The sequence below is a fragment of the Ailuropoda melanoleuca genome, chromosome 6, assembly GCF_002007445.2.
Source record: "Ailuropoda melanoleuca isolate Jingjing chromosome 6, ASM200744v2, whole genome shotgun sequence".
Classification (NCBI taxonomy): Eukaryota; Metazoa; Chordata; class Mammalia; order Carnivora; family Ursidae; genus Ailuropoda; species Ailuropoda melanoleuca.
This window is the reverse complement of record NC_048223.1, coordinates 14758975-14783706: the sequence shown is the minus strand read 5'-3', so window position 1 is coordinate 14783706 and position 24732 is coordinate 14758975. Positions and strand designations below refer to the sequence as shown.

At 38.4% G+C, this 24732-nt stretch overlaps 1 protein-coding gene across 8 annotated transcripts in view; it reads left to right on the top strand.

The window, feature by feature from the left end:
* Positions 1-24732, top strand: part of TMEM108 (transmembrane protein 108) — a 387469-nt gene that overhangs the window by 285206 nt on the left and 77531 nt on the right. The window contains exons 1-2 of one of the 8 annotated variants that reach the window (XM_019804695.2): positions 20064-20151; positions 20777-20862. The exons of 6 other annotated variants lie outside the window; for them this stretch is intronic. Coding sequence is in view for 1 of the 2 variants with exons in the window: in XM_034661995.1 (XP_034517886.1) it covers positions 3742-3763 (22 nt within the window). In the remaining variant the exon portion in view is untranslated. Of the gene's footprint in view, positions 1-3673; positions 3764-20063; positions 20152-20776; positions 20863-24732 lie in introns of those variants that run through there. One more of the 8 variants, XM_034661995.1, reaches the window with a different exon arrangement.

Below are 24732 nucleotides of genomic sequence, written 5' to 3'. Positions count from 1 at the left end.
AGTGACCGCAGTCAATGATTCCATTAACAACGTAAAAAACAGTTAAAGCACCATGGAGTATTCAGGTATATAATACAATTTGTCACATGTATTTACTCCCTGAACAAGCCACTGACAAATGTGATTTTACTAAATCCCCACTTTCCTGAGTTGCATGGAAGTTAATAGAGTTACTTCTCGCCAGTTCACTCTGTTTGCCAAATTATTTTTATTTGCTCCTTTTATAGAATGACTGATCATCTTTGGGAGAAGCTACATTGAAATTTTGATGTAATGTTGATAGCAGATTATAATAAAATGAATGCTGTGACAGAAGATACGCAAGAAAAATTCAAAACAACTTCCCAGTCTAAGATATCCTCATTGGCTAAAAGAAATAGATGCTGGCTATAGTTGTAAATTTTGCCCTTGAAACCCAAAGAATTTTAGTTAGGGCTTCTCTCGGATCAGTAAACCAAACAGACTGTAAATCAAAAAGTACAAATCAATAATCTGTTGAACACAGATAATCACTTAGGTTCCACATCAAGCAATTTCAGGAGAGCTAAATGAAGAATTTTGCTGCTGTGGCATGAAAGTCAGAAAAGTGCTTAATGTTCTAGGCATCATCCCTTACTCACAGGGTAGGCTTAGGCTGGGATCAGAATGATGGATCCAGAGGGCCTGAGATAGGAACAACTTAAATAACATTTTAATCCAACCCCAGGAGAGAAGGAAGAATTATGTGAAATCATTGATTAGAAAATAGCAATTGTTTCTTGCCCTCATGGTCATTTGTATACCTCATACCTGAACAGCTGGATATATTAGCAGTTGTGCCCCTCACAATCAAATGTGTAAATGCAGGGCAGTTCATGAAGGTTGGACCTCTCTCCCTAAACTGATTATTCCTAGTTCTTCCAAAACTGTGCTAGAATAGATTAGCAGCATTCTGATACACTTAATTTAGCAAAACCCTGATGTATCTGAAGTGCGAAAAGGTAAAAAATTAAAAAAGAAAAGAAAAACTTAAGCTTCTCCCCTACCCAGAGAACATTTGTACCTAGAACCAAGACTGGGTAAATTTGATGTGGCTTAGTTGTTTATAAAAAGCATCTGATGTCATTCAAATGCCTTGTGTTCTCCAAGGTGGGTACATAGAAGTTCTTTGTGTAAAGAGTGTTTGCTAAAATCTACTTGTAGTGAGAGCATTTGCAGCAGCCTTAATCCCTGTGGTCATGGCTATTCCTTTATATTAGGGGAAATCACATGAAACACACCAGTCTCTAACTGTATGATCACACATCCCTGGGGTGGAGGCACTGAGTGCTTATATATAGTAGAGCTGCTGGTGCTGAGGTGACAGAAATAATACCTAACATTTCAGGATGTTCAGCACTCTGCTAAATGCTTTACATATATTAACTCATTTAATTTCCACAAAAACCAAAGAGTTGCTGAAGCGTTTACAGATGAAATCTGGGATTTACATCCTGATTATAGAGAACAGAGTATATAGGGTATGGTAGAACAAGGTTGGCCATAACCGAAGTTCTAGGGCTTAGTGATGGGATAGGAGTTCATTATTTTATTCTATGTATTTTTATGTAAGTTTAAAATTTCACCATAATAAAAAGCAAAACAAAAACTATGAGATATGGATACTTCCTTATGGAAACCTTGCCCAAATTCACACAACTCTGAAGGCTATGCATCTGGCTGCTCTACCCATGGTTCTGAAACTCCTTCAGAATGCAGCAGTGAACTAGCCAGGGTACTGCAAGGTATTTTAAATTGTGGATGGAACTACAGCAGTACTTTGCATATGTCAGATACCCTCTGAACTGCTAGCTCAAATTGTTTCCACATTAGAATGCACTGCATTCCTTTGATGATACCTTTGTGAAGCTGGTTTTTTAGCACTTGTGGTAAAAAGCAAGTTCCATGTGAAAAATCAACATAGAACAAGAACTGAAGATATTGGTATGCAATCTGATTCCAAGGTTTGAAAAGTTGCACAGTCCCTAATACATGCACACATGCCATTAGTAGATAATTCTGGTACTGAAGAATAAAATTAAAATATTTTTCTTTCAATCAATGTGTATTTCTTTTCAAATGGCTACTGAGTTGTTAAGACATAAATACTTCTTAAGTTTTTTGAGCCTAACTAAGTGCCCTGTGAACCAAAGTTCAGGGAATCCTTACACTATACTATACTGCCTAAGCTGTAAAAGCTGATACATGGAGCATCTAAACGCCTGTGTGCTATGCTAGCTCAGCCTCCTCATTAAAAACCAAGACAGTTTCATTCATATACCCATTTAACCAATACCTACCATTTACCAGTTTCTGTGCTAAACATGGGGGACGCATCAGTGAATAAGACAAACAAAAATCCCTGCCCTGGGGCTTATCTGCTGATGTGGAAAACATACAATAATCAAAATAAACAAACAATAAACATGCATTGTATTGTGATAAGTGCTAAAAAGGGGACAGTAGCAGGCCAGGGAGATAGGAAATGTGGTAGGGCATGGAGGAGATAAAATTTTAGACAAGGCGGCCAGGGAAGGCCTCACTAAGATAACAGTTTGGTAAAGACCTGAAAGAGGTAAGAGAACCATTAGCCACTTTGTTGTCTCTTAACAAAAAAATAATAATAAACTAATTCAGAAATAGAACTCTGACGTTGTACAACAAATAGAAAATGGGAACCTGGCCTACATCAGATAAAGTAATTAATGGAAAAGCAAAAGAAAAATGAAAATAACTTTTCTTCTCTGTGAATTACCTCACTTCACTGTTTTCAGTGGATCCCAAACTTAGATGAGGGAAGAAAGGTAATAGACCAGCTCAATACTGTACCTCAGTTACAATGGGAAATGAAGAAGGGCCCAGAGATTTTGTGCAAATAAGTCATACTGTCATGATTTGAGATGCTACATGACACTAGCTAAAATGCTTAGATGTTTTAAATGGGACCTACACTATACTAATAATACCAGCTGTTCATATAATAACAACTTACCAATATTTTGCTTTTGTATGGAGATGTTTTACAAAGATGAAAGTGGAGGGCCATAAGGGTTTTTTTTTTTTTTCTTGAACCATGAGTTACATACAGAAGTCAGTACTGAAAATGTTAAAAGCAATTAGAACCATCAGTCAAAACAAGCAGTGGGTTGTTTTCCTTCTGGTACCTTTTAAAAGCCTTGTAAATGGAAATATCAGAAGAAAAAAAGTTTAAATTAGCCCCGCTGAATTTTTTTTATAGGACAGCTGCATCCGTCATGGAGCAGAGGAATTTCCCCAATCCTTGCCCAAGAGAAAAATTGCAGATTTGTTCTAACTGGCGTAAGGTGGTATCTCAATGTGGTTTCACTCATTTGTGGAACATAAGGAATAGCAGGGAGATCAGTAGAAGAAGGAAGGGAAGAATGAAGGGGGCGTAAACAGAAGGGGAATGAAACACGAGAGACTATGGACCCTGGGAAACAAACTGAGGGTTTCAGAGGGGAGGGGCGTGGGGGGGTGGGCTAGCCCGGTGATGGGTATTAAGAAGGGCACGACTGCATGGTGCACTGGGTGTTATACGCAAACAATGAATCATGGAACACTACATCAAAAACTAATAATGTACTGTATGGCGACTAACATAACATAATAAAAAATTTTTTTTAAAAAATTGCAGATTTGTTGATTGTAAGCCCTCTGGATGTCCTATGTTCCTGAGCTTATTGTCTCACTTCAGTGTCCTTAATGAAGCCATCAAACTCACAGAGTAAGTTTCCTGAAGGGATCTGGACCTATTCCAGCTTCTTTGCTTTCCATCTTGGCCTTTATCAGTCCTGGACTCTTGGCAAGATATAGACTCAGATTATTCTCTACCACCTCCTCCTTTTCCCAAAAAGTCTGGGTTAATCCCAGTGTAAATCATCTCTTGTTAAAACCATTTTGTAAAGCAGGATCTGCAATGGTTCCCAACCCTGACCATGCATCTGAATCCCCCCAGGAGCTCAATAACAACATAAATCTGGACTTAGTACATTTGGGATAAAGCCCATGAATTTGTATGTTTAACAAGTGCCTCAGAAGATTTTCTTAGAAAACACTTCCTGGGAATCTTAAAGGGTGAGTAGAAGTTTACCAGATTGGCAAAGGGAAGAAGAGAATTCTTTTACATATGGATATAAAATGCCATAATGTGTAACGGTGGACAAGGTGGTGGGGGGGGGGAGTTCGAGGAAGTACAGATTTTCAAACTGTGCTCTCAAAAAGTTCTCAGTTGGGAAGGAAGCTGTTTTATCAATATTAGGGCTCTAGTTAGATTTCTTCTAATAAGGGTTACATTGCTAAGCTCCCCTCCAGTTCTGCTGTTCCAGCGTTACCAAGTGGTAGGTTCCTTGCCCAGTCTTCATTAGGCCCAGTGAGGTTTTGGATTGGTCTCAGGCTTTCCTTTGATCCTCCCATGGCTACCTCTTATTTGTCCTTTGCTTTGGCACTAATTGTCATCATAAGAGAGAGAAACAACATGGCTGGAACTTGGAACTCAGCTGCTTATAAAATATATCAGGCAGGAGCAACCCACCCGAAAGTGCTCTGCAGTTTGCAGTAACTTTGTGTGACTTTTAGCCTGCCCATTATGGGAACCCTGAAGATAGTTACATTATCAAGTTTTTCTCAAGCATCGAGGTCCTCCTTCCTTTGCTCAGACTGATGCCCTAGTCACAGTTCCCCTATTATAGAATTTTGAATTTATTATCAATTTTATCAGACAAAGGTTTGTGAAGAGCTCTGGATTTGAGATAGGTGACACTTGGCTTCCAATTCTAGTTTGTATGTCGCTTACTTAACCTGAGCCAAATAACCGGGCCAAATGAGACCTTCTCTACCTCTCCATTTCCTTTTCTATAAAACTGGTATTCTAGCATGCTTTACTTTGTGCAGCCAGGAATAACAGATGAGATCTTGTGTGAATGGAACTTTGAGAAAAGGGTTATAAATGTGGTAGTATTTCTTAAGAACAAAAGTGATAGAACCTTGTATAATTCAACCTTTAAAGACAAGTTGCTTTTTCTGAGACACTAAGAAGAATCAGTTTACCAATAGGCACCTTTCAGAAATGTTAACTCTCATGGATAGTGTTTATACCTAGACCATCTGCCATTTATCAAAGGATCTGGCCCCAGCTTTCGACACTGATTCCATCGATGGAGCCAGTCATGCCTTCTTTTGGATTCCTGTTGCAATTAGTATTTCCCTCCATGAAAGCGTTTATAACACGCCTCAAGGGCAGAAACCTTCTTTGTACCTTCCCTCAAGCCTAACACAGGGCCTGGCACATAGTAAGCCCTTAACAAATGTCAGCTATTAAATGAATAAGTCTGGACACTGTCCAGCCTTGGATTAGATGCACTTCAGGCCAAAGATTAGCACAATACACATTCCTGAAATGGAATGGATTTTAAGGATTCATCTTGCCAACTTCCTGTCCAGGAAGCTGGTCAGAGCCAACTTTCAAGCACCTAATAAATTCAGACCCCTTATTTTTAGTTCCTTCTTGAGAAGGACATTGAGTGGTTTTACTGGCTAACTCATCAAGCATGAGCATCCTTTGTGCAGCTGAAGTTCATTTTCATTTCCTCCACTTAAAAGAAATGGGAGTAAAATATGCCCACATCTAGTATATAGGAGTTTGTGGGTTTTTTTTACATAATTGAAGACTCCTCTTATATCACAGAGTCTGGTCTAGTTTAGGTTGGAAGCAGGAACCATCATCTCAATTAGAGTACAATTGAAGAACTAAGAAATTGTCAACTTTAATTTTAGAGTTACTTCCCACAGCAGCTGGTAACATGGAAATCAGCTTCACTGCACTGAGGGGAGATACTGCAGATTGGAACACTGCCATCCTTTTGACAAATATAGACCAGACTAGTATGCTGAAGATCTTGGATTTCTTATGTCTGAATGTTACTGTTCTACTCTCTGAAGTGTTTAGTCCTCTGTGCCTTATTTAATGTGACTTGAATGAATTTAATTTACCAGAAGTGCTCTTTCGGATAATGAGCATTTCTATTTCTCCTCTCTATAAAAATATAGGGCATCTTTAGGCAGGAGGAAAGTGATAGTATTAAACGTATGGAAGAAAGTTTTACTGTCCAGTAAAAATATTCCAATACTAGAGCTATTTTGAGCTGATAGTAACATGGCTCTAAAATTCTTTTAATTTCTCAGAAGAATGTGGTAATAAGTGAAACCACCATTTTTGTGTTATTTGTCTTACTTTTTTTAAAAGTCCAATTTAGAGTTCGAGAGTCCAAGGGATACTATAAAACCACAAAAGCGCACACCATTGTCACAAAGCCATCAATACGTGATGATTCATCTCAGGATGTTTTCTCTACTTCCTTCAAATATGATTATTTCCAGACAATTTCATTTAAATACTGGTATAGGGATTATTTCTGGAGATGGGACATTTGCCTCCTGGGATAATTCTCCTATCTGCAGAAGGGTAGAATCTATTTAATTCCCATGTAGCAGTATTGAGATTTATTTTATCGGTTTGCTGATTTTTTTTAAACTTCTATCACTATTGATAGAAACTAATTAAAATTAGATGCACATCAGCTTTTATTAAGTGGCTGCTACCAAGATGTTGAAGTTCAGGAAATGATAGACCAGTCCATTCCCTTTAACATTGTTGGCAGATTCACAATTGGGATAATTTCAGATTTATGAGATTTCAAGCATCTGTATGTCCTTATTGTTTCCTGAGGAATTCTTTTTAAAGAAATGAATGTATGGTCTAATGAAAGCAGAACCACCAACTGAATAGTGTACACTCCTCATCTAAAATCAGTTGACCAACACTAGTAGTATTACTGTGGGAAAAGTATTTGGGTTTATCAAGTTAAGTAAAGGCTGTGTTTTCAGCTACTCTTCACTATATGCTTTTGTAACAAAAAATTATGGGAAAATTAAGAATTTAGATAAAACTTGGGATACTAAGGTCACATATTGGCATATAGATCATAAATACTCTTCTCATGTTTATTTCATAGAAAGGACAAGTTTAGGGATTGAATGTAAGTTATTCAAAAATTTTGATGCAAAAACTAGACAGTTTGCTCCTTACCCTGAGAATCCTAGCATTTGAGATACAGAAGCAGCCTTTTAAGAGCAACTACCCTAAAGGGGAGGGATGAAGAAGTGGTCCCCAAGAGTCTGGTTCCATACCTACTTGCCATTGTCTAGCCATGTGATCTTGGGCCCATTATTAACCTCTTGGCCCAGTTTCCTTATCTGTAGTGGAGGTGGTGATAACATGTACACCTGCCTGGAACATTTTAAGCATGAAATGAAATCTCCTGAAAGCATTATATGAACTATTAAGACCAATATCAGGGTCAGTTGTTTTTATTACTATTACCTAGAAACTCCTCCTCCACCCCCACTTTTCCCATGAAGAGCAAAAGTATGCAGTGACTTGCCCAGGAGCATTCTTCCTATCCCCAAGGAACATTGAAAGAACCAGGAGAGAGGTAATGAGTTCAGTGCTAGGGCCACCATTGGTTGCTGGATAACTTAGTTGTACTACTTTGCCTCATCCCCTACAGAGGGACAAATAACTATAGGCTAGAAGGATTGCTGTTGGATAAGCACACCAGCAGTGCAGCTGGGCTCACTAAAGAAGTGGAAACTACATGGTGTGGGGTGCACAGTTCACCAAGGCCCCTGAATACAAACAGCCAACAAAGGGTAATGGGGCAGTCTATAGGGAAACAACTTCTCTTACTACAGTGAAAGAACAGGACAGAGTGTTCTAAGACTGAGAAGAGTTCTTCTCCAAACCATCTCTTCAAAATTCTCCCTTGTCTTATTTTCATTCCTGTTGCTCTTAGCATGTCTAATGTCCAAGTGTTTATTCACCCATAACACTCTGGTTCCAAGCATTAACAAAAGTCCCCTTTTTTCTTGGCTTTCTCTTAGTCATGTTTAAATTTTCAAAAGAATTTTACTAAATATTAAAGGCAGGCAAAAAAAAAAAAAAACTAAGCCAAAGAAATAAAAGAAACTAAAGCCATCAAAACAGTGAAATTGGGATTTAAATCTCAGAGCATCTGCCCCCAAAGCCGTTGGGTTTTTAGTTCATTAAATGTGAGATATCCATCCCATTGTTAAAACAGAAATTACACACAGGGAGCAAGGTGCTTAGAACTCTCATGGGGATTTATATTTATATACAAAGTGCATGAAAAATCTGATGCACAAAGAAGTCACATTTCTAAGCAAACATTTGTTGGGAAGAAAAATAGAGAATCTACTATCTACAATAGAACAAGACCCAGTCTGAGCTAAAACTCTCAGATCCTCTTGGTCTCTAAAGGGGGTCAGAACAATATCAGGCTAGCAGTAGCTTTTTCTTAAATGCATGCAGATACGCTAATAATGTTCATTAGGCTTATAGCTCACTCGAATTTAATTTAGAGTGTTTCATTTGTGTCCCTGTATAGTTGCCGGGACAGATGTGTGCATGGCTTAGGCATACTTCTCTCTGCATGAGACAGATGTCAGTATATTGGGCCATGCTGGGAAAATGCCAGTATGTTTATCAGTGGCAGTACATTGTCAGCCTCCCTTCCCCCAAGTGGGATTTTCATTTTTGTAGTTAAAATGCCAATCCCAGCTCGGAAAAAGAAGGATTTTGAGAGAGGTAGAAAAGTCAGAAGCAGGGTAAAGGTGAAGAAGAAAATAGACAGTGATCAAGAGGCAGAAGAAAGAGGAAAGCTTTGAGTCAGTCATTTCCTATAACTAAAATGGTCTAGATGATTTATGATTCACACACATGACTGGGATTCACCTGGGGAGTGGAGAGACATTAAAAATAATCTGGGGCTCTGGCCCTACCCCAAGCTGCTACTTCTTAAGGCCCAGGAACCTGTATATTTTTAAGCTCGGTATAATAGGCCATGGGCCAGCCCCAAGAGGCACTGGCTGAGGTAATCTCTAAGGTTTCTTTCTAGTCTTAAGAGTCCTTGCTTATGAGAAGGGAGAAAAGAAAAAGAGTTGTACGGGTAGACACACAGGGTAGGACTGGTGTATCCACGTTGCTTTATCCTGGGGAAGCTGCCCTCCTGGTAAAGGCTGTTAAGATACCGGATCACAAGAGGTGAGGGAAGGATGTTTGATGTTGGTGTTGATATCTTTTCTGTTGTCAGAGTTATTTCATCAACTGTGACACATCCGTGACTAATGAAAGTATTTTATCCCTACCTTGTAAGTCTCAAATGTTTTGATCTCTTTGATGTCTTTGTCCATCTAACCTGCAAAGATGCTCTAAGCTCAAACCTTCCCCATTGGACCACGCCACTAGTGAATCAGAATAGGTAGAAAGAAGGTGCCAGCCCCCTGGCTTTAGTCCCTCTTCTCTGCCCCTGGGTACTGAAACCTCTTTCCCCATTTATCTCCCTCTTGGAGAATATTCTTATGAATAGGTTTCAGCAGATAACTCTCCAGCTCTGCCAGAAGAACGAGGTAATTCATTCCAACCCGAGGTCCAGGAAGAATGTTCCCCTCTATCACTCCCACCATTCCTCACTAAACCTTGTCAAGACTTCCTTAAAACTTACAAAAACTATTCAAAATGTCTGGAAAACAGAAGATTCCCCTCAATCCCAAAACAATTATTTCCATTTTATGTAATTTCTTGATGAATTTTCATATTCATATTTTACATAGAGCACTTATGATTTTTGTGGGACCTTTTCTATTATACCATTTTCTCATTGCTGTATAGTCTTGATAATAATCTTTGTAAAAACTACAAAATTCTCCATCTAGCAAAGTATGACTTTATCAAATGCGTACATAGTGCTTCCCATGTACCAGGTACATAAATATTATAACAAATATTAACTCATCCTCATGATATTTATAAGTATACTCATTTCATACTCCTAACAACTCTATTATGCTCGTGTTATAGATGAGGAAATCGAGGCTCGGAGAGGTTAGATACCTGCCCAGGGTTCCATAGTAAGTGAGCAGTAAAGATAAGCATATGCTCATCTGTGCTCATAGCCATTATGTATTGCTGACATTTGATTTAATTACTTTTCTATTGTTCAACATTTAAGTTGCTTATAGTTTTTTATTATAAATAACTGCAAAGAACATCCTTTCATTCATGGCTTCTTTATTCTTTTCGATTATTTGTTTAGTATAGGTTTCCAGGGGCGCTTGGGTGGCTCAGTCAATTGGGCATCAGGTCATGATATCTGGGTCATGGGATCGAGCCCCACCTCAGGTTCTACACTCAGCGGGGAGTCTGCTTGAGATTCTCTCCCTCTGCCCCTCCTCCTGCTCACTTTCTCTCTCTCTCACTCAAATAAGTAAATAAATCTTTAAAAAAAAAAGAAAAAAAGAATAGGTTTCCAGAAAAGCTATGTATTCCACTCCCTGTTTTGACCCGAGGGACAGAGGTGGCCATCTTTCACAAATTCCTATGGGGGAAAAGTGAACTGTGGAGAGGGTACTTTCTTGCAAGGCTGTTAGTGCTTGATTCATGGCCAGTGTAATCTAGGAACAATATGGGGAAATTATAAAACTTTCAGTTTAGTGAAGGTGAAAGCTTCAGATATTAGATGATGTTCTGCAGCCTGGTGTTGCTCAGTGCCTCCTGGGTGACCTGGTATCCATAAATCTACTCTTCAAACAAGAGAAACAATTGTCTTTGTTTCAGTGAGGGAAATAAAAATGGGATAACTCTTAAGCAGCAAATAGATTAACCAACCAGTTGGTGAGTTTAGTCTTTCTTCTTATATATGGATGCTTTGACATCCTGTAGACAGAAGTTGAGTTAGAGGTCAAGCCCAATTCTCTAGAATTTCTGCATAGATAGAGATGGGGATTGGCAATCTTTTTGGAAGGAGTGCTAAGGGCACTTGTGTTGAAGCTACATTTGCATAGCAGGAGCGGCTGTTTCCTTCTGCAGTACATTTGTTTAGGGAATGGCTTGGAGTGGGTGAGCTCATGGTGAAACTATGCCCCCCTCCTGCAAAGGTCCTCTAAGCTCAAGCCTTCCCCATTGGACCACACCACTTGTGAATCAGAATAGGTCAGTCAACTTACGTTTAAGGTTTTGGATGACATTAGACTAAAACCATCAGAGATCTCAGTGGATTGTAAGGCATTTCTTTTCTTTTTCTCATTTATGTCTCAGCCCCAGTTCTTCTTTGCCTAGGATGGTATCATAAATAGCAAAAACTGAAAATGATTCCCATCCCCCTAGCCCAACGTACATCTTCAACCTAACACACACACACTCTTCTCCTGGACCATCCCAATGTTAACAATCATACATCTGTTCCCCTTTCTCCCCAATATAAATGTAATTATCATATCCCCATTAGCACATTTTATTAATGGTCTTCCTATCACATAGACGTGACAAATCTGAAAACCAGAAATAAGCAAGGCGGAATGTCAGAGTGAGAAGAAAATAGGAATAGTTGATTTTTCACCCCAAGTTTCTGGGAAATTGCAATGAGCCAGTGAGGCCTGAGTAAAATATGTCAATGTCCTAATTCTAACTTCTACTTCACAGGGCCATGTCTTTCCTTGCTCCATAACTCACTGTATCAAGCTGTCAAAAACCTCAAAGTGTTCAAAAGTTAAAGAATGTGGGAGAGGTTTTGGCAGGGTGGAGAAGGGATAAAAGGTTGGTCCTGATGACATTTTAAGAGCATAAACAGCTAAGTAAATCAGACCTGAAAGAGAGTGACTCATGTCCAGGAGCTGTATGCAGCATACCTGATGCTGTTGCTTGGCAACCTATAGCCAGTCCTGGAGCAACAGAATCCCAGGCAGAGAAGTAATTTGGTGATGTGTCTGGAAGAGCAAATTTACTCCCCCACATACCCATTTGCTAACATGGATAGAATTGGGTAAGGGACTTTGTTTTAAAATGTACCCAAGGTACAGAAATGACTGTTATAAGGAAAGAAGTTTATACTCACAGATCCCTAGAAACAAGAGACACAGCGTGACACAGAGGGCCACACAGGGAAACAGCAGGGTCATCAGGAGACAGAGCGAGGGAAAACATGGGTGAGAGTCTTTATTGTGGTTTTCATGGGAAAGAATGGATGAGGCAGGGTAAGCAGGATAGACAAGTTTAGGATTGGCTAGTTTATATCATTTTAGTGGGCTCTGGCTTGTAGGAGTGGTTCCTAGTTGCCTAGTACCTGGCCCTGGGGTAATTGGAGCAGAGGGATAGTATCTGGTACTGTAGGGGCCTGATAAAGGGAGGTGAGTGAGGGTACAGATTCAGTATTGGTTGGTCTACATTTCAAAGGCAGACTCACAGGCAAGTTTACTATATCTAGAATTAGTTAATCCTGGGAGGGGTAGTCCTTTCTCGGGTCTGCAAGTCTCCAAATGCCACAGCATAAGAATACAGAAAATAAGAAAATATAGTTAATACAGACCCAATGAACACATACAAGCAAAGGCTCTCTTGTCTGTTTTGTAATGTAAGAGGTGTCTGTGTTTTAGGGGTTGGTTTTCCCAGAGCATGTAGGAAACTTTGAAGAGCAACATTAGGAAGATCTCCTGTTCCCTGTCCCTTTAATGGCCAAGTACACAGTGAGCAAGCCTACATTCAGTTCTAATGCCAAGCAAGTTGCCTCAAGAAGAGCCATTCTATTTTCAGGATTTACATTTAGGACCTAAAAAGCGAGGAAATTTTTTATGCAATAGCAGCATGCAGTCCACAAGACACAGGCTTAAAAGGATAACTCCAAATAGTACAAGACTCATACATGGTCATTTTGATTGTCTAACACAGAAAAGTGGAAAATATATTTTTTCTCAGCTCACCTGGCTTATTTAACCAGAGTTCAAGCATCAACTATGTCATTTCCCATCATGCACAGTGAGCATTGCTAAAAATCATTATCTGGAAAAACTATATTATGCCATTGTTGATTAGTTGCATTAATGAGAATAAACATTTGCAGAGCCTTTTGTGTTTGTAAAATAGTTTACAAGCACTGGCTGGCTCACTTGTTAATAATTACTTTGGGGGATTCTTAACAATGCATATTTAGGAGATAAAAGTAATGATTCTGATGGGATTAGAGGGAAAGACAAGTAATAGAAAGCATTTAGCACAGTCATTTTCATTCAGTTCCATAGTCTCTACCAAGCCTGCACTGACTAATCATCATTTTCATTGCATTTGGTTCCATATTCTTAATATTCAAAACCTAGCACAATTGCACATAGAAAAAAATATGGTGAAAACTTATTTTAAGCTTTACATTATCCACTCTTTCTCATTGCCTTTTGGTGTCTTGATTTGCACATAGTATGGGTACAAATGAGGAGGTGCTCTGTGAGTACCCCTGCCCACCCACCATGGGGCAGGAGACCTGTCTTCCTGCTTTTGCTGTGATGAATGACCCCAAAAACTTCACTGCATTTCTAGGCCTCAGTATTCTCGTTTGTAAAATGGCTGAGGAAGGGAGGTACAGTGGAAGCAAGGGATTACATCCAATGAATCCATATCTTGCCACTTTCATTGTCTGAAACTTAAGTGTGTGGTTTCAGTTGTCTCTCTGTTTATTAGCTTACTAAAACTCAAACGGATACTAGTGGGACCATTAGTGGGACCACAGGACCATGCATGGATGTACACATAAACACCTACCTTTACATACTGAGATATTTATATCCTTTTGGGTGGAGACATATTCCAAAGCTACTCATTAAAAAATGTAATATTTCATGAACCTTCTGAATTTTCTAAGCTACATTTATACTTTTTTATTTTTTTAAAGATTTTATTTATTCATTTGAGAGAGAGAGCGCGAGTAAGCAAATGAGAGAGCTCAAGTGGCAGAGGGAGAGAGAGAAGCAGGCTGTCCGCCGAGCAGAGAGCCCAACCAGGGCTCCATCCCAGGACCCTGGGATCATGACCTGAGCCAAAGGCAGACGCTTAACCAACTGAGCCACCCAGGTGCCCCTCTAAGCTACATTTAATTTTATAGTGTTTTCACTGGGTATTATATAAAACTGATGAATCACTGACCTCTACCTCTGAAACTAATAATACATTCTATGTTAATTATTTGAATTTAAATTAAAAAAATAAAATTAAAAAAAATAAATCAGCCAACTAGTTAACAAACAAAAAAATATTATAGTGTTTTTACTTTAATCTTTAAGTAACATTGACCCTCCAAGTCAGCATTATACTGTAACATTTGGGTATCCTGGAGCACCTTACACATGTGTCATGCCTGCCCTCAAGAATGAGAATGGTATTAAGCCTCACGCTCCTTTTTTTTTTTTTTAACGATTTTATTTATTTATTTGACAGAGATAGAGACAGCCAGCGAGAGAGGGAACACAAGCAGGGGGAGTGGGAGAGGAAGAAGCAGGCTCCCAGCAGAGGAGCCCAACGTGGGGCTTGATCCCAGAACTCTGGGATCATGCCCAGAGCCGAAGGCAGACGCTTAATGACTGAGTCACCCAGGCGCCCCAAGCCTCACCCTCCTCTTACTTCACTCCTTCGTGGGCCCTCAAATCTGAAGTGAGGTTGTAGATGGAACAATGAACATCATAATCTCCTGCCCTGTTTTTTAACTGTCTCGACAAGTTCTAGTAGAAGCTGAAGTGGTCCAGGATATATGATCAGAAACAGGGGCCGATTTGTTAATAAGGCTATTCTTCCATGACACTCATCTTCAATTTTATAATGTAACTTTAATTGTAGAAATAGATGTTCTTTACAGCCAACAGTGATGGTAAGTATCTCGAGAATAATCACCATATGTATTTATATATTAGTTAGAGTTGTCATTTTGAAAACACTTTTAGGCACATTTAATAGTAAGCTCCATCTTTGGAGGACGTGCATGCTACATATTCTGCCTGTCTTACATCAGCCATGTCAGTCAGGGTCCCCTCAGAGAACACTTGGCACTCATAGGGGGTTAGTGGGCAAGTTTTAGACCTTTCAAAAGAGATGTTTCATAATAGTGACAAATTTTACAGACAATGAACTTTATTAAGATTTGCCAAAAACTCTTTCTTTGGTGCTTTCCTAACACTTCACTGTGTAGAAAAGTAGTATAATTTAAACTAATTTGCTGAGTCAGTATTCTTCTGAAAATAACTTCCTAATATCCCTCTTCTAAAATCAAGAGACTTATGCACTAATGGAATCTGTTCGTTGTTTATTCATTATTTATTCATTCATTATTCAGTCTTAAACATGAAAGCCTTAGTCATTAAAAATGACATACACCCCTAAATTGAATACGGTTAATTTACTAACCCAAGATTGATTTATGAAGATCAAATCACATGTAATTATGTGACAGTTCGCTTTGAAAGACTTCACTGATATCATAGTGAAATATCAAGGAAATCCAATTTTAATTGATTACTTTGCTGTAGGGTTTCTTTTAATCTGTTGGAAATACAAATGGTTATATAGTAATGTGGTTGCTGTTTCCTTTCTGCCTAAGCAGGAAATTGGAGTTTCTTTCTGTTAATGTAGTTTCTGACTTTATGACTATTTATGGCTCAGTGCTTTACTTTGCTACTTATGTAGCCAGTATTGCCATGTGGTAGCTATTACTTTCAATAAGTCTCATGATATGAGATTCAGCCTCATTAAACCATTCTAGCATGTCTCTGCCATCTTCTGAGCCCAAACCTGCAAAATGGGAATAATTATCAACTTTATTGGCTGTCATGGTGATTAAATAGAACCATGAAAGGAAAGCAACCACCATAATGCCTGGTACATATTTCCTGGCCCAATTCTTCACCTTTCCTGTATGTGCCATAAAAGGGCAGGGGTCATCTCACTCTAAAACACTGGCTGACATCCTGATTCAGCCATGATCATGCAAAAATGGAATGACAGCACCTTATATATTACATTTACCTTCTGAACTTGGCTACCCTGATTTTTTAAACAGCTTTATTGAAGTATAAATTACATACTGTAAAATTCACCCATTGCAGGTATGAAGTTAAGTGATTTTCATAAATGTGTGCAGTTGTATAGCCATCATCTCGTACGTTTATAGAACATTTCTATCACCCCAGAAAGTTTCCGCATGCCCGTTTGCAGCACCTCACTTTCACCTCCAGCCCTAGGCACCACTGATCTGCCTTCTTTCTCTATAAATTTACATTTCCTAGACATTCTTACAAATGGAATTGTACTGTATATATAGTCTTTTGTATCTGGCTTCTTCACCATGCATGTTTTTGAGGTTCATTCATGTTGTAGCATTCTATTGGGCTTCTTCAAAGAAGCAGAACCAATAAGATAAAAATACTTAGAAAGGGATTATTAAGAGGGATTGGCTCACATGATTATGTGCAAGCTGGAAGCCCAGGAAAGCTGTGGTGTAATTCTGGACAAGTCTGAAGGCCTGAGAACCAGGGGAGCCAATGGTGTAAGTTAAGGTCCGAGTCCAAAGGCCTAAGAACCAGGAATGCCAATGTCCAAAGGCAGGAAAAGATGGATATTTCAGGTCAATCAGACAACAAATTTGCTTTTCGTCTGCCTTTTTGTTCTATTCAGGCCCTCAAAGGATTGGAGGATGCTCATGCCAAATTGGTGAGGGCGATCTTTCTTACTCAGCCTACTGATTCAAATGCTAATCTCTTCCAGAAATACCCTCACTGACACATCCAGAAGTAATGTTTTACCAGCTGTCTCGGCATCACTGTACAGTCAAGTTTACACATAAAATTAACTATCACAAGGATTTATCAATATTTCATTTTTAATTGCTGAATAATATTTCATCATAAAGATATGCCACATTTTGTTTATCCATTCACCAGTTGATAGAAGTTTGGGTTGTGCCAGTTTCAGACTATTAAGAATAGTGATGCTGTGAACATTCATGTGCATGGACATATTTTCATTTCTCTCGGATAGATTCTTCAGAGTGCAATTGTAGGGTTATATGGTAAGTTTGTGTTTAACTCTAAAACTGCCAAGTTATTTTCCAAAGTGACTCTATCATTTTACACTCCCACTCCCACTAGCAATATATGAATATTCCAGTTTCTCTATATCCTCACCAATGCTTGTATTGTCTTTTTTGTTATAGTCATTGTAGTGGACATGAACTGATATTCATTATGGTGTTAATTTGCTTTTCCCTAATACCTAATAATATTAACTATCTTTTCATATCCTTACTTACCATATAATAAGTGAAATGTCTTCTTTGGTGAAATGTCTGTTCAGATCTTTTGCCCATTTTTAAATTGGATTGTTTTCTTCCTACTGAGTTTTAAGAGTTCTTTATATGTTCTACATATAGGTCTTTATCAAATTTGTATTATGCAAATATTTTCTCCTGCAGCTTATATTTTTGTCTATGGCTTTTATTTTCATAATAGTATCTTTTGAAGCACAAATGTTTTTAATTTTGATGGATTATGCATTTGGTATCATTTTTTTTTTAATTTTATTTTATTATATTATGTTAATCACCATACAGTACATCCCCAGATTCCGATGTAAAGTTTGATGCTTCGTTAGTTGCGTATAACACCCAGTACACCATGCAATACGTGCCCTCCTTACTACCCATCACCAGTCTATCCCCTTCCCCCACCCCCTCCCCTCTGAAGTCTTCAGTTTGTTTCTCATAAGAACTTTCTGCCCAATCTAAAGTCACAATTTTTCTCCTATATTTTCTTCTGGAAATCTTGTAGTTTAACTCTTACATTTAGGTTTGAGTGTCATCGTGAGTTGATTTTTGTGTGTAGTATGAGATAAGTATCTAATTTCATTATTTTTGCGTGTGACTATCCAGTTATCCCAGCATCATTTGTTGAAAATACTTTCCCCTCTCCCATTGCATTGTCTTGATACTTTTATCAAAAATCAATTTACTGGGGTGCTTGAGCGGCTCAGTTGGTTAAGCGTCCAACTCTTAATTTCAGCTCAGGTCATGATCTCAGGGTCATGAGATTGAGCCCCACGCTGGGCTCTGTACTGGACATGAAGCCTGCTTAAGATTCTGTCTCTCTCCCTCTCCCTCTAACCATTCCCACTCCCACTTGCTGTCTCGAAAAAAAAAAATCAATTTACCATAGACATAAGGATTTATTTCTGGACTCTCAGGTCTCTTCCATTGATCTACATGTCTATCTTTGTGCTCGTGCCACATTCTTGTTTGGTTTTTTGTTTTTTTACTTTTTATTTTAATGTCAGGTAGTTAACATACAGTGTTATATTAGTTTCAGGTGTTCAATATAGTGATTAAGCAATTCCATACATCCCTCAGTGCTCATCACAAGTGCACTCCTTAATCCCCATCACCTATTTCACCTATTCCCCCCACCGCCCCTTCCCCTGTGGTAACCATCAGTTTGTTCTCTGTAGTTAAGAGTTTGTTTCTTGATTTGTCTCTATTTTTTCTCCCTTTGCTTATTTGTTTTGTTTCTTAAATCCCACATATGAGTGAAATCATATGGTATTTGTCTCTCTCTAACTGTGTTACTTTGCTTAGGTTTATACTCTCTAGCTCCATCTGTGTTGTTTCAAATAGCAAGATTTCTTTTTTGTGGCTGAATAATATTCCATTGCACATACATGGCGCATCTTCTTTATCCATTCATCAGTTGATGGGCATTTGGGCTCCTTCTGTATCTTGGCTGTTGTAAATAATGTCCCTTTAAGCATAGAAGTACATATATCCCTTTGAATTAGTGTTTTTGTACCACATTGTCTTAATCACTGTGAATTTATAGTAAATTTTGAAATCAGGTAGTATAAGTCCTCCAACATTGTTCTTTTCCAGAATTGTTTTGGCTTTTCTAGGTCCTTAGAATTTCCATATAAATTCTAGGATCAGCTTGTCAATGTCTGTTAAAAAGCCTATTAGGATTTTGATAGGAATTGCATCAAATTTATAGGTCAATTTTGAGATAAGTGACCCCTCAACATAATGGAATGACTTTTCAAAACAACTTTTTAATTGTAAACAATTTCAAACTTATAGAAAAGTGATAAGAATAGTATGAAAAATACACATATATCCATTATTCACATTCATTGAGTGTTAAAACTTTGCCCATTTGCTTTATCATTTGAAAATAAATTGCATATATCATGCCATTCACCCCTAAATACTTTAGTGTGCACTTCCTAGGGATAATATTCTCTTGCATAACTACAGTAAAGTTACCAACTTCACTAGATTTAATTGTACAATACTTTCCTCTGAATTATCCATATTACAGTTTTACCAATTAGAATGTGCTTCATAGCACATTCCTGAACAGAATTCAGTCTGGAATCACATAATCCATTTTGTTGTCATGTTTGTCTCTCTCATCTGGAACACTTCCTCAGCCTTTCTTTGTCTTTTATAACATTGACAGTTTTGAAAATACATTTCCAAAAAAAAAACCCCAAAAATTTCATAAAATGAAGAAAGGGATAAAGAAAGGGGGGATAATCAGAAGGGGGAATGAAGCATGAGAGACTATGGACTCTGAGAAACAAACTGAGGGCTTCAGAGGGGAGGGGGGTGGGGGAATGGGATAGGCTGGTGATGGGTAGTAAGGAGGGCATGTATTGCATGGTGCACTGGGTGTTACACGCCAACTAATGAATCATGGAACTTTACATCAAAAACCAGGGATGTACTGTATGGTGACTAACATAATATAATTTAAAAAAATAAATAAATAAATAAATAAAAATAAAATCAAAGAACTAACTAAAAAAAAGAAAATATATATGTTTGTAGTTTTGAAAATAACTTAAAAATTATCTAAAAATACATTTTAAGATAAATGTTCTTTGTTTTTTCTTTACCTAATGTTTCCTCCTGATTCCATTCATGTTGTGTTTTCCAAGTCGGAACACCACTTAGGCGATGGTGTGTCCTCAGAGCAACATATCTGTAAGCACATGATGTCTGATGTCCATCTGCCTCTCATTGATATTAATTTTCATCACCCAATCAAGGTGTCCAGTTTCTCCACTGTATAACTACCATTTTTTCCCTTACATTTAGTTAAGTCCCTTCTCACTTTGGACCAGCATTTTAGATTTTTCTCAGTGTTCCTGGCATGGAGAAGAACTGCTCCTCCACTTGCAACACTGTAAGTAATTGCTACCTCCTGTAAAGCGAGCATTAAAACATGGAGGCCTTTTTAATGTGTATTTAAGGCTTTTCTCTAATGCATGGATGATTCAAGTTAAAGAAAGCTACTACCAATTATATGACAGTTTTCTTATCCTCTGTAATCTAATACAAGATTAGCTCCTTTCCGCTGTTCTATTAATATCTCCAGTCAAAGACTTGCCTGATTTGATCCCTACCATGCCTGTTCATGAATAAATGGATAGAGCTGTGTTCCTGTAGGAATTTTTAAGGTTTTTTTTTCTATTGCATCAAATCAAGATAAATGAACAGCTCAAAAGAAAAGAAATGTCTCAGACTTTATTGGAAAGAGTAATGCTTAGAGAAAAAAAAAATTTAATAGCTTGGGAAAATAAAAAGGATGATGACAAATCCAAAGCATGTGCCACGATCAGTATTTCAGCCTTCAGTTAATAAGAAAGGATGACAGCTTTGTTATTAAATCATGTAGATGTTAATTGAAGGCACAATCAAATAGGAGGATCAGTTGCTTTCAAAACACTTTCAGATTATTAGCTGTGATGTCATTGGTGCAACACAGTTTCAAGACGTATTTCAGATTCTCAAACTGATATATCTCCTAGGTACGTGCATGCATTGCAAAGGAATAGTTATACAACTGGTCTTCGTGGAGAACCTCGTTCTCAAAGTCACTTTTGCATGTGAAGATGTAAGCATCCCCCCATTATATGTTACAACCAAGGTCACCAGAGAGCTATATCTGCATACTAAAGCCATTTCTCCAGCTAGTTCTACAGAGGTCTAGGGCTGGTAGGGATTTTCTGGTGCCTTACAGCATGGAATCTGTCCTGGTGTTAGTGGATGAATTTGCCTGAAAGTCTGTGAGGCCCAGTTCTTAGAAATGGCTCGGCTTATCCCCCAAAGCTCATTACTATCAATATATCTCTCTCTGAGAATAATAACGACAGTGACTTCTTGGATTTGCATAATCCTCTGCCCTTGCAAAGCACTCCTGGAAATGCCTCCTTTGAAGCAGTAGAGCCACAATGCCTTGGTTTAAATCTTGGCATCACCATCTCATAACTGTATAATCTTAAAGTTGTTTAACCTTGTGGTGCCTCAGTTTCTTCATCCATAATAGTGGTTCCCTGCTCACAGGTGGTTGTAGGAACTAAATGAGATAATTTTGATTAAGTGCTTAGAACAATGCCTGACACACAGGAATCCTTGATACAAGTTATCATCATCATCCTAATATCCTATGGAAGAAAGTAAAGGCATAGATTAATATCCTGTTTTGATGGATGAAGAGTCCGAAGCCAGCAGTTTAATGACTTGCCTATGATCATACAGTAATTGATGGGGGACCTAAGACAAAAAGAAGCCACTCTAAGCTTTAAAGTCCTGTCTTAGGTCTGTAGGGAGGGTCTTTTCTCCCTCTAATCTTTGGAGCATTTCATCACATTAAATGTTTTTTTAAAAAAGATTTTATTAATTAATTAATTAATTTGAGATAGCAAGAAAAAGAGAGAGAGAGCACAAGAGTGAAGCAGGCTCTCCACTGAGCAGGGAACCGGATGCAGGGCTGGATCCAGGATCCTGGAATCATGACCTGAGCCAAAGTCAGATGCTTTAACTGACTGAGCCAACCAGGGACCCCTCATTAAATGGTTTTGAAGCATAGAAAGCTTGAGGACTTCACCTGGATGTATAGAATAAGAATTGGACCAGATTGCATACTCACAGAAATGCTCAGTTTCTCACCCAAGCGCCCAGGCCCACCAGAGCTTAGATCTGTGGTAGCTGCCAAACACAGATTCAGTGAGGAACCAGTCAAGATGGAGGCAGGAACAACACAACCCCTTCTAGGTTCACAACTACCCCAGCAGGAAATCTCACTGACATGCTAGTTCTACCAAGCCCAAAAGCCACAGTGGCATTAGCAAATGTAAAGAGTTAGGTCCCCTCAGAAATAAAGACCAAAGAAATATCTGAGAGTTTGATTTTATAACTTCAGATCTCTAGGGAATGAAAATTAAATTTGATCCAACTTTGACAGTGGACACCATAGAAACACCTTTTTGCAAAATCATTTTCCATATGTCACACATTAACATTAAAAGAAAAAAGGCAGAATACATAGTTGAATGAACACTGGTATTATTCCGTTAGAAAGAGAGAAAAAGCATGCACACATACTCTACAGTTTTAGCTAGCACCTGTTCTCAAAGTAGACATCCCAGGGACAACTTAAAGCCCTGCAGCTTTTCCTGAAACATACACAAATGACAAAAACTAAAGAGGGAATAATAAAAAGGCAAACATTGTTTCCAATAATCAACTATTCTGGAGTTCCTGTTTCATTAGGTATTTCATTAATCATGCAAAACAGGAAGAATGAAAGGAAATACAAATATGAGGGAGGGGGAGAAAAGGACTTTAAAAATAAAAAGAGAAATATGCTTCTCACATTCTTTAAAAAAAGAAGACAACGACGATGACAACTGGAAAAAATGTACCAAAGGGTTGAGTGATTCCTTTTGAGTGGTGAGATTGTGGATGTTCAGTTTGGTTTTCCTTCTGTCTATAGGTATCCTCTATATTTATAAGAATGTATTTTTACAACAGAAATTGAGGAAAGCTCATTTTAAAATATTTTTAAAAGAAAATCGGTACCCATTGGGCACCAGTTGTAAAGGTATACAATTCATCTCTGGCATCATCACTTAGGGAGCTGTGTGGTCACTAGGTTTCTTTCCATCCCAGTGAGCCTGTGCTCTGTAAGAGTACAGCCACTGTGCCTGGTACTCAACAAGTAGAGTTCTGGACCTTGCTATTACAAGGACAGGTGCAGGTATAAAAACAGGTGTAAACACCTTTTCTTTGTGGATAAACCTTATCAGTGCCTCTAGAATGTTTTGAAAATGAATCCAAGTATCAGATCCCTCCTCTTACCCAAGCAGAGCCCAGGTGACAGGGTCCCCAAAGACCTGAATAAGACCCAAGGTGGGCATATTTGGCTGTCAGTTTACAGTATGCAAGACCAAGAGGCAAATAAAAACACAGGGTCTTGGGGAGATGCAAATCAAAAGCCAGAAGACTTTCCAGGTGAGTTGGCATAGAGCAGGAAAAGCTGGGTAGCGAGCCAAAAGACAGAGCCCAGGGAGCTAAGGCCCCCAGGGATCAAGTTGTGGATGGGAGAAAGTTTCCTGTGTGGGAAGAGGAATGCCACTGAAAATGCCAGTGTAGCCTGGATGGGATGGTTTGTAAACCCCTTTAAGCTTCTGAGAGTGAGGATTTATTCAAATGTGAACTATAACTATGTCATTGTGAGTGATTGAAAAGCATTCCAAGTTCCTGAACTGGCAGACATTCTCTGTGTTTCTACAACCCTATTATTGCCCATCTAAATCTGATAATAGGGAAATTGAAAGGGATTCCTATCCCCATGGAAGACGTGCATTGCTGTTACCATATTACTATCATGGCTTTTTGAAAATGTATACTATTTCCTTGATACAAGATGCTTTACATGCTCCTAGTAAAAATGCTGAACTTTACCACCTTTACTAAAGAAGCAGTAAATATTATCTCAGCAGGGGGAAAAGGAAGATTTTTTGCCAAATCTTAAAGATCTTGGCAGATATCAATACTATGATTTTTATAAGAAATTAGATTCTCCAAATTGTGGGTAATGGATTTACAGATTGCCCAGATGGCTTAGTGAATAACAGATTGGAAACAAAACAAATTATAGGCAGGAACGTAAACACCAAACCAAATTTTGAAAATAAGCAGAATAGAAATCTGAAGAGCATTAGCAAATAGTAATTATTTGTAACCTTTAAGGTCATCTTGGTTAAAGATGTGATTTGGTGTGGATGCCCCAAATAACAACTGAAAAAAGCTTTTTTCAACATGGTTCAATTATACCAGCTATGATTGAGTGCCTTCTACATGCCAGATACCATTCTAGGAGTTAGGGACATAGCAGCAAACAAAACAGATCAAGTCCCTGCCCTCATGGAGCTCACATTCTAGTGGGGAAGGACTAATAGAACAGGAATAAATAAGCAAAATATATGGTACATGAGATGGAGGTACATGCAGTGAAGCAATCTAAAGCCAAAACGGGGAATAGACGTATCGAAGGATGGTGCTTCAACTTGGAAAGGGGAGAAATGGTTTCCAGAGTGGGTGGCAGGAGGCTCCAGCCAAGTCATTTCACTCTGATCACCGTTTCTCCACCTATCATGTAAAACAGACTGTGATCTATGTCATGAAAAAGCTCTTATAGGTCTCGTCTATGGTAGTGCTTTGATTGATGACACAAGGGAAAGTAAGAAACAGATTGGATTTCAAACTTAGACAGTAATTCACCAAGTAATGTTCTTTTGCACCAGTGAAACAAAGCCACAGAATGCCCAGAGTGAGGCTTCTGCTTTGGGGTGAATGCTCCGGGAAGTCACCACTGGTGCTTTCCACTCCTGTGGTGGTATATGGGAGGAGAAAAACGGAGATAACTGGTTGCATCTTTTTTTTTATAATATTTTTTTATTATATTATGTTAGTCACCATA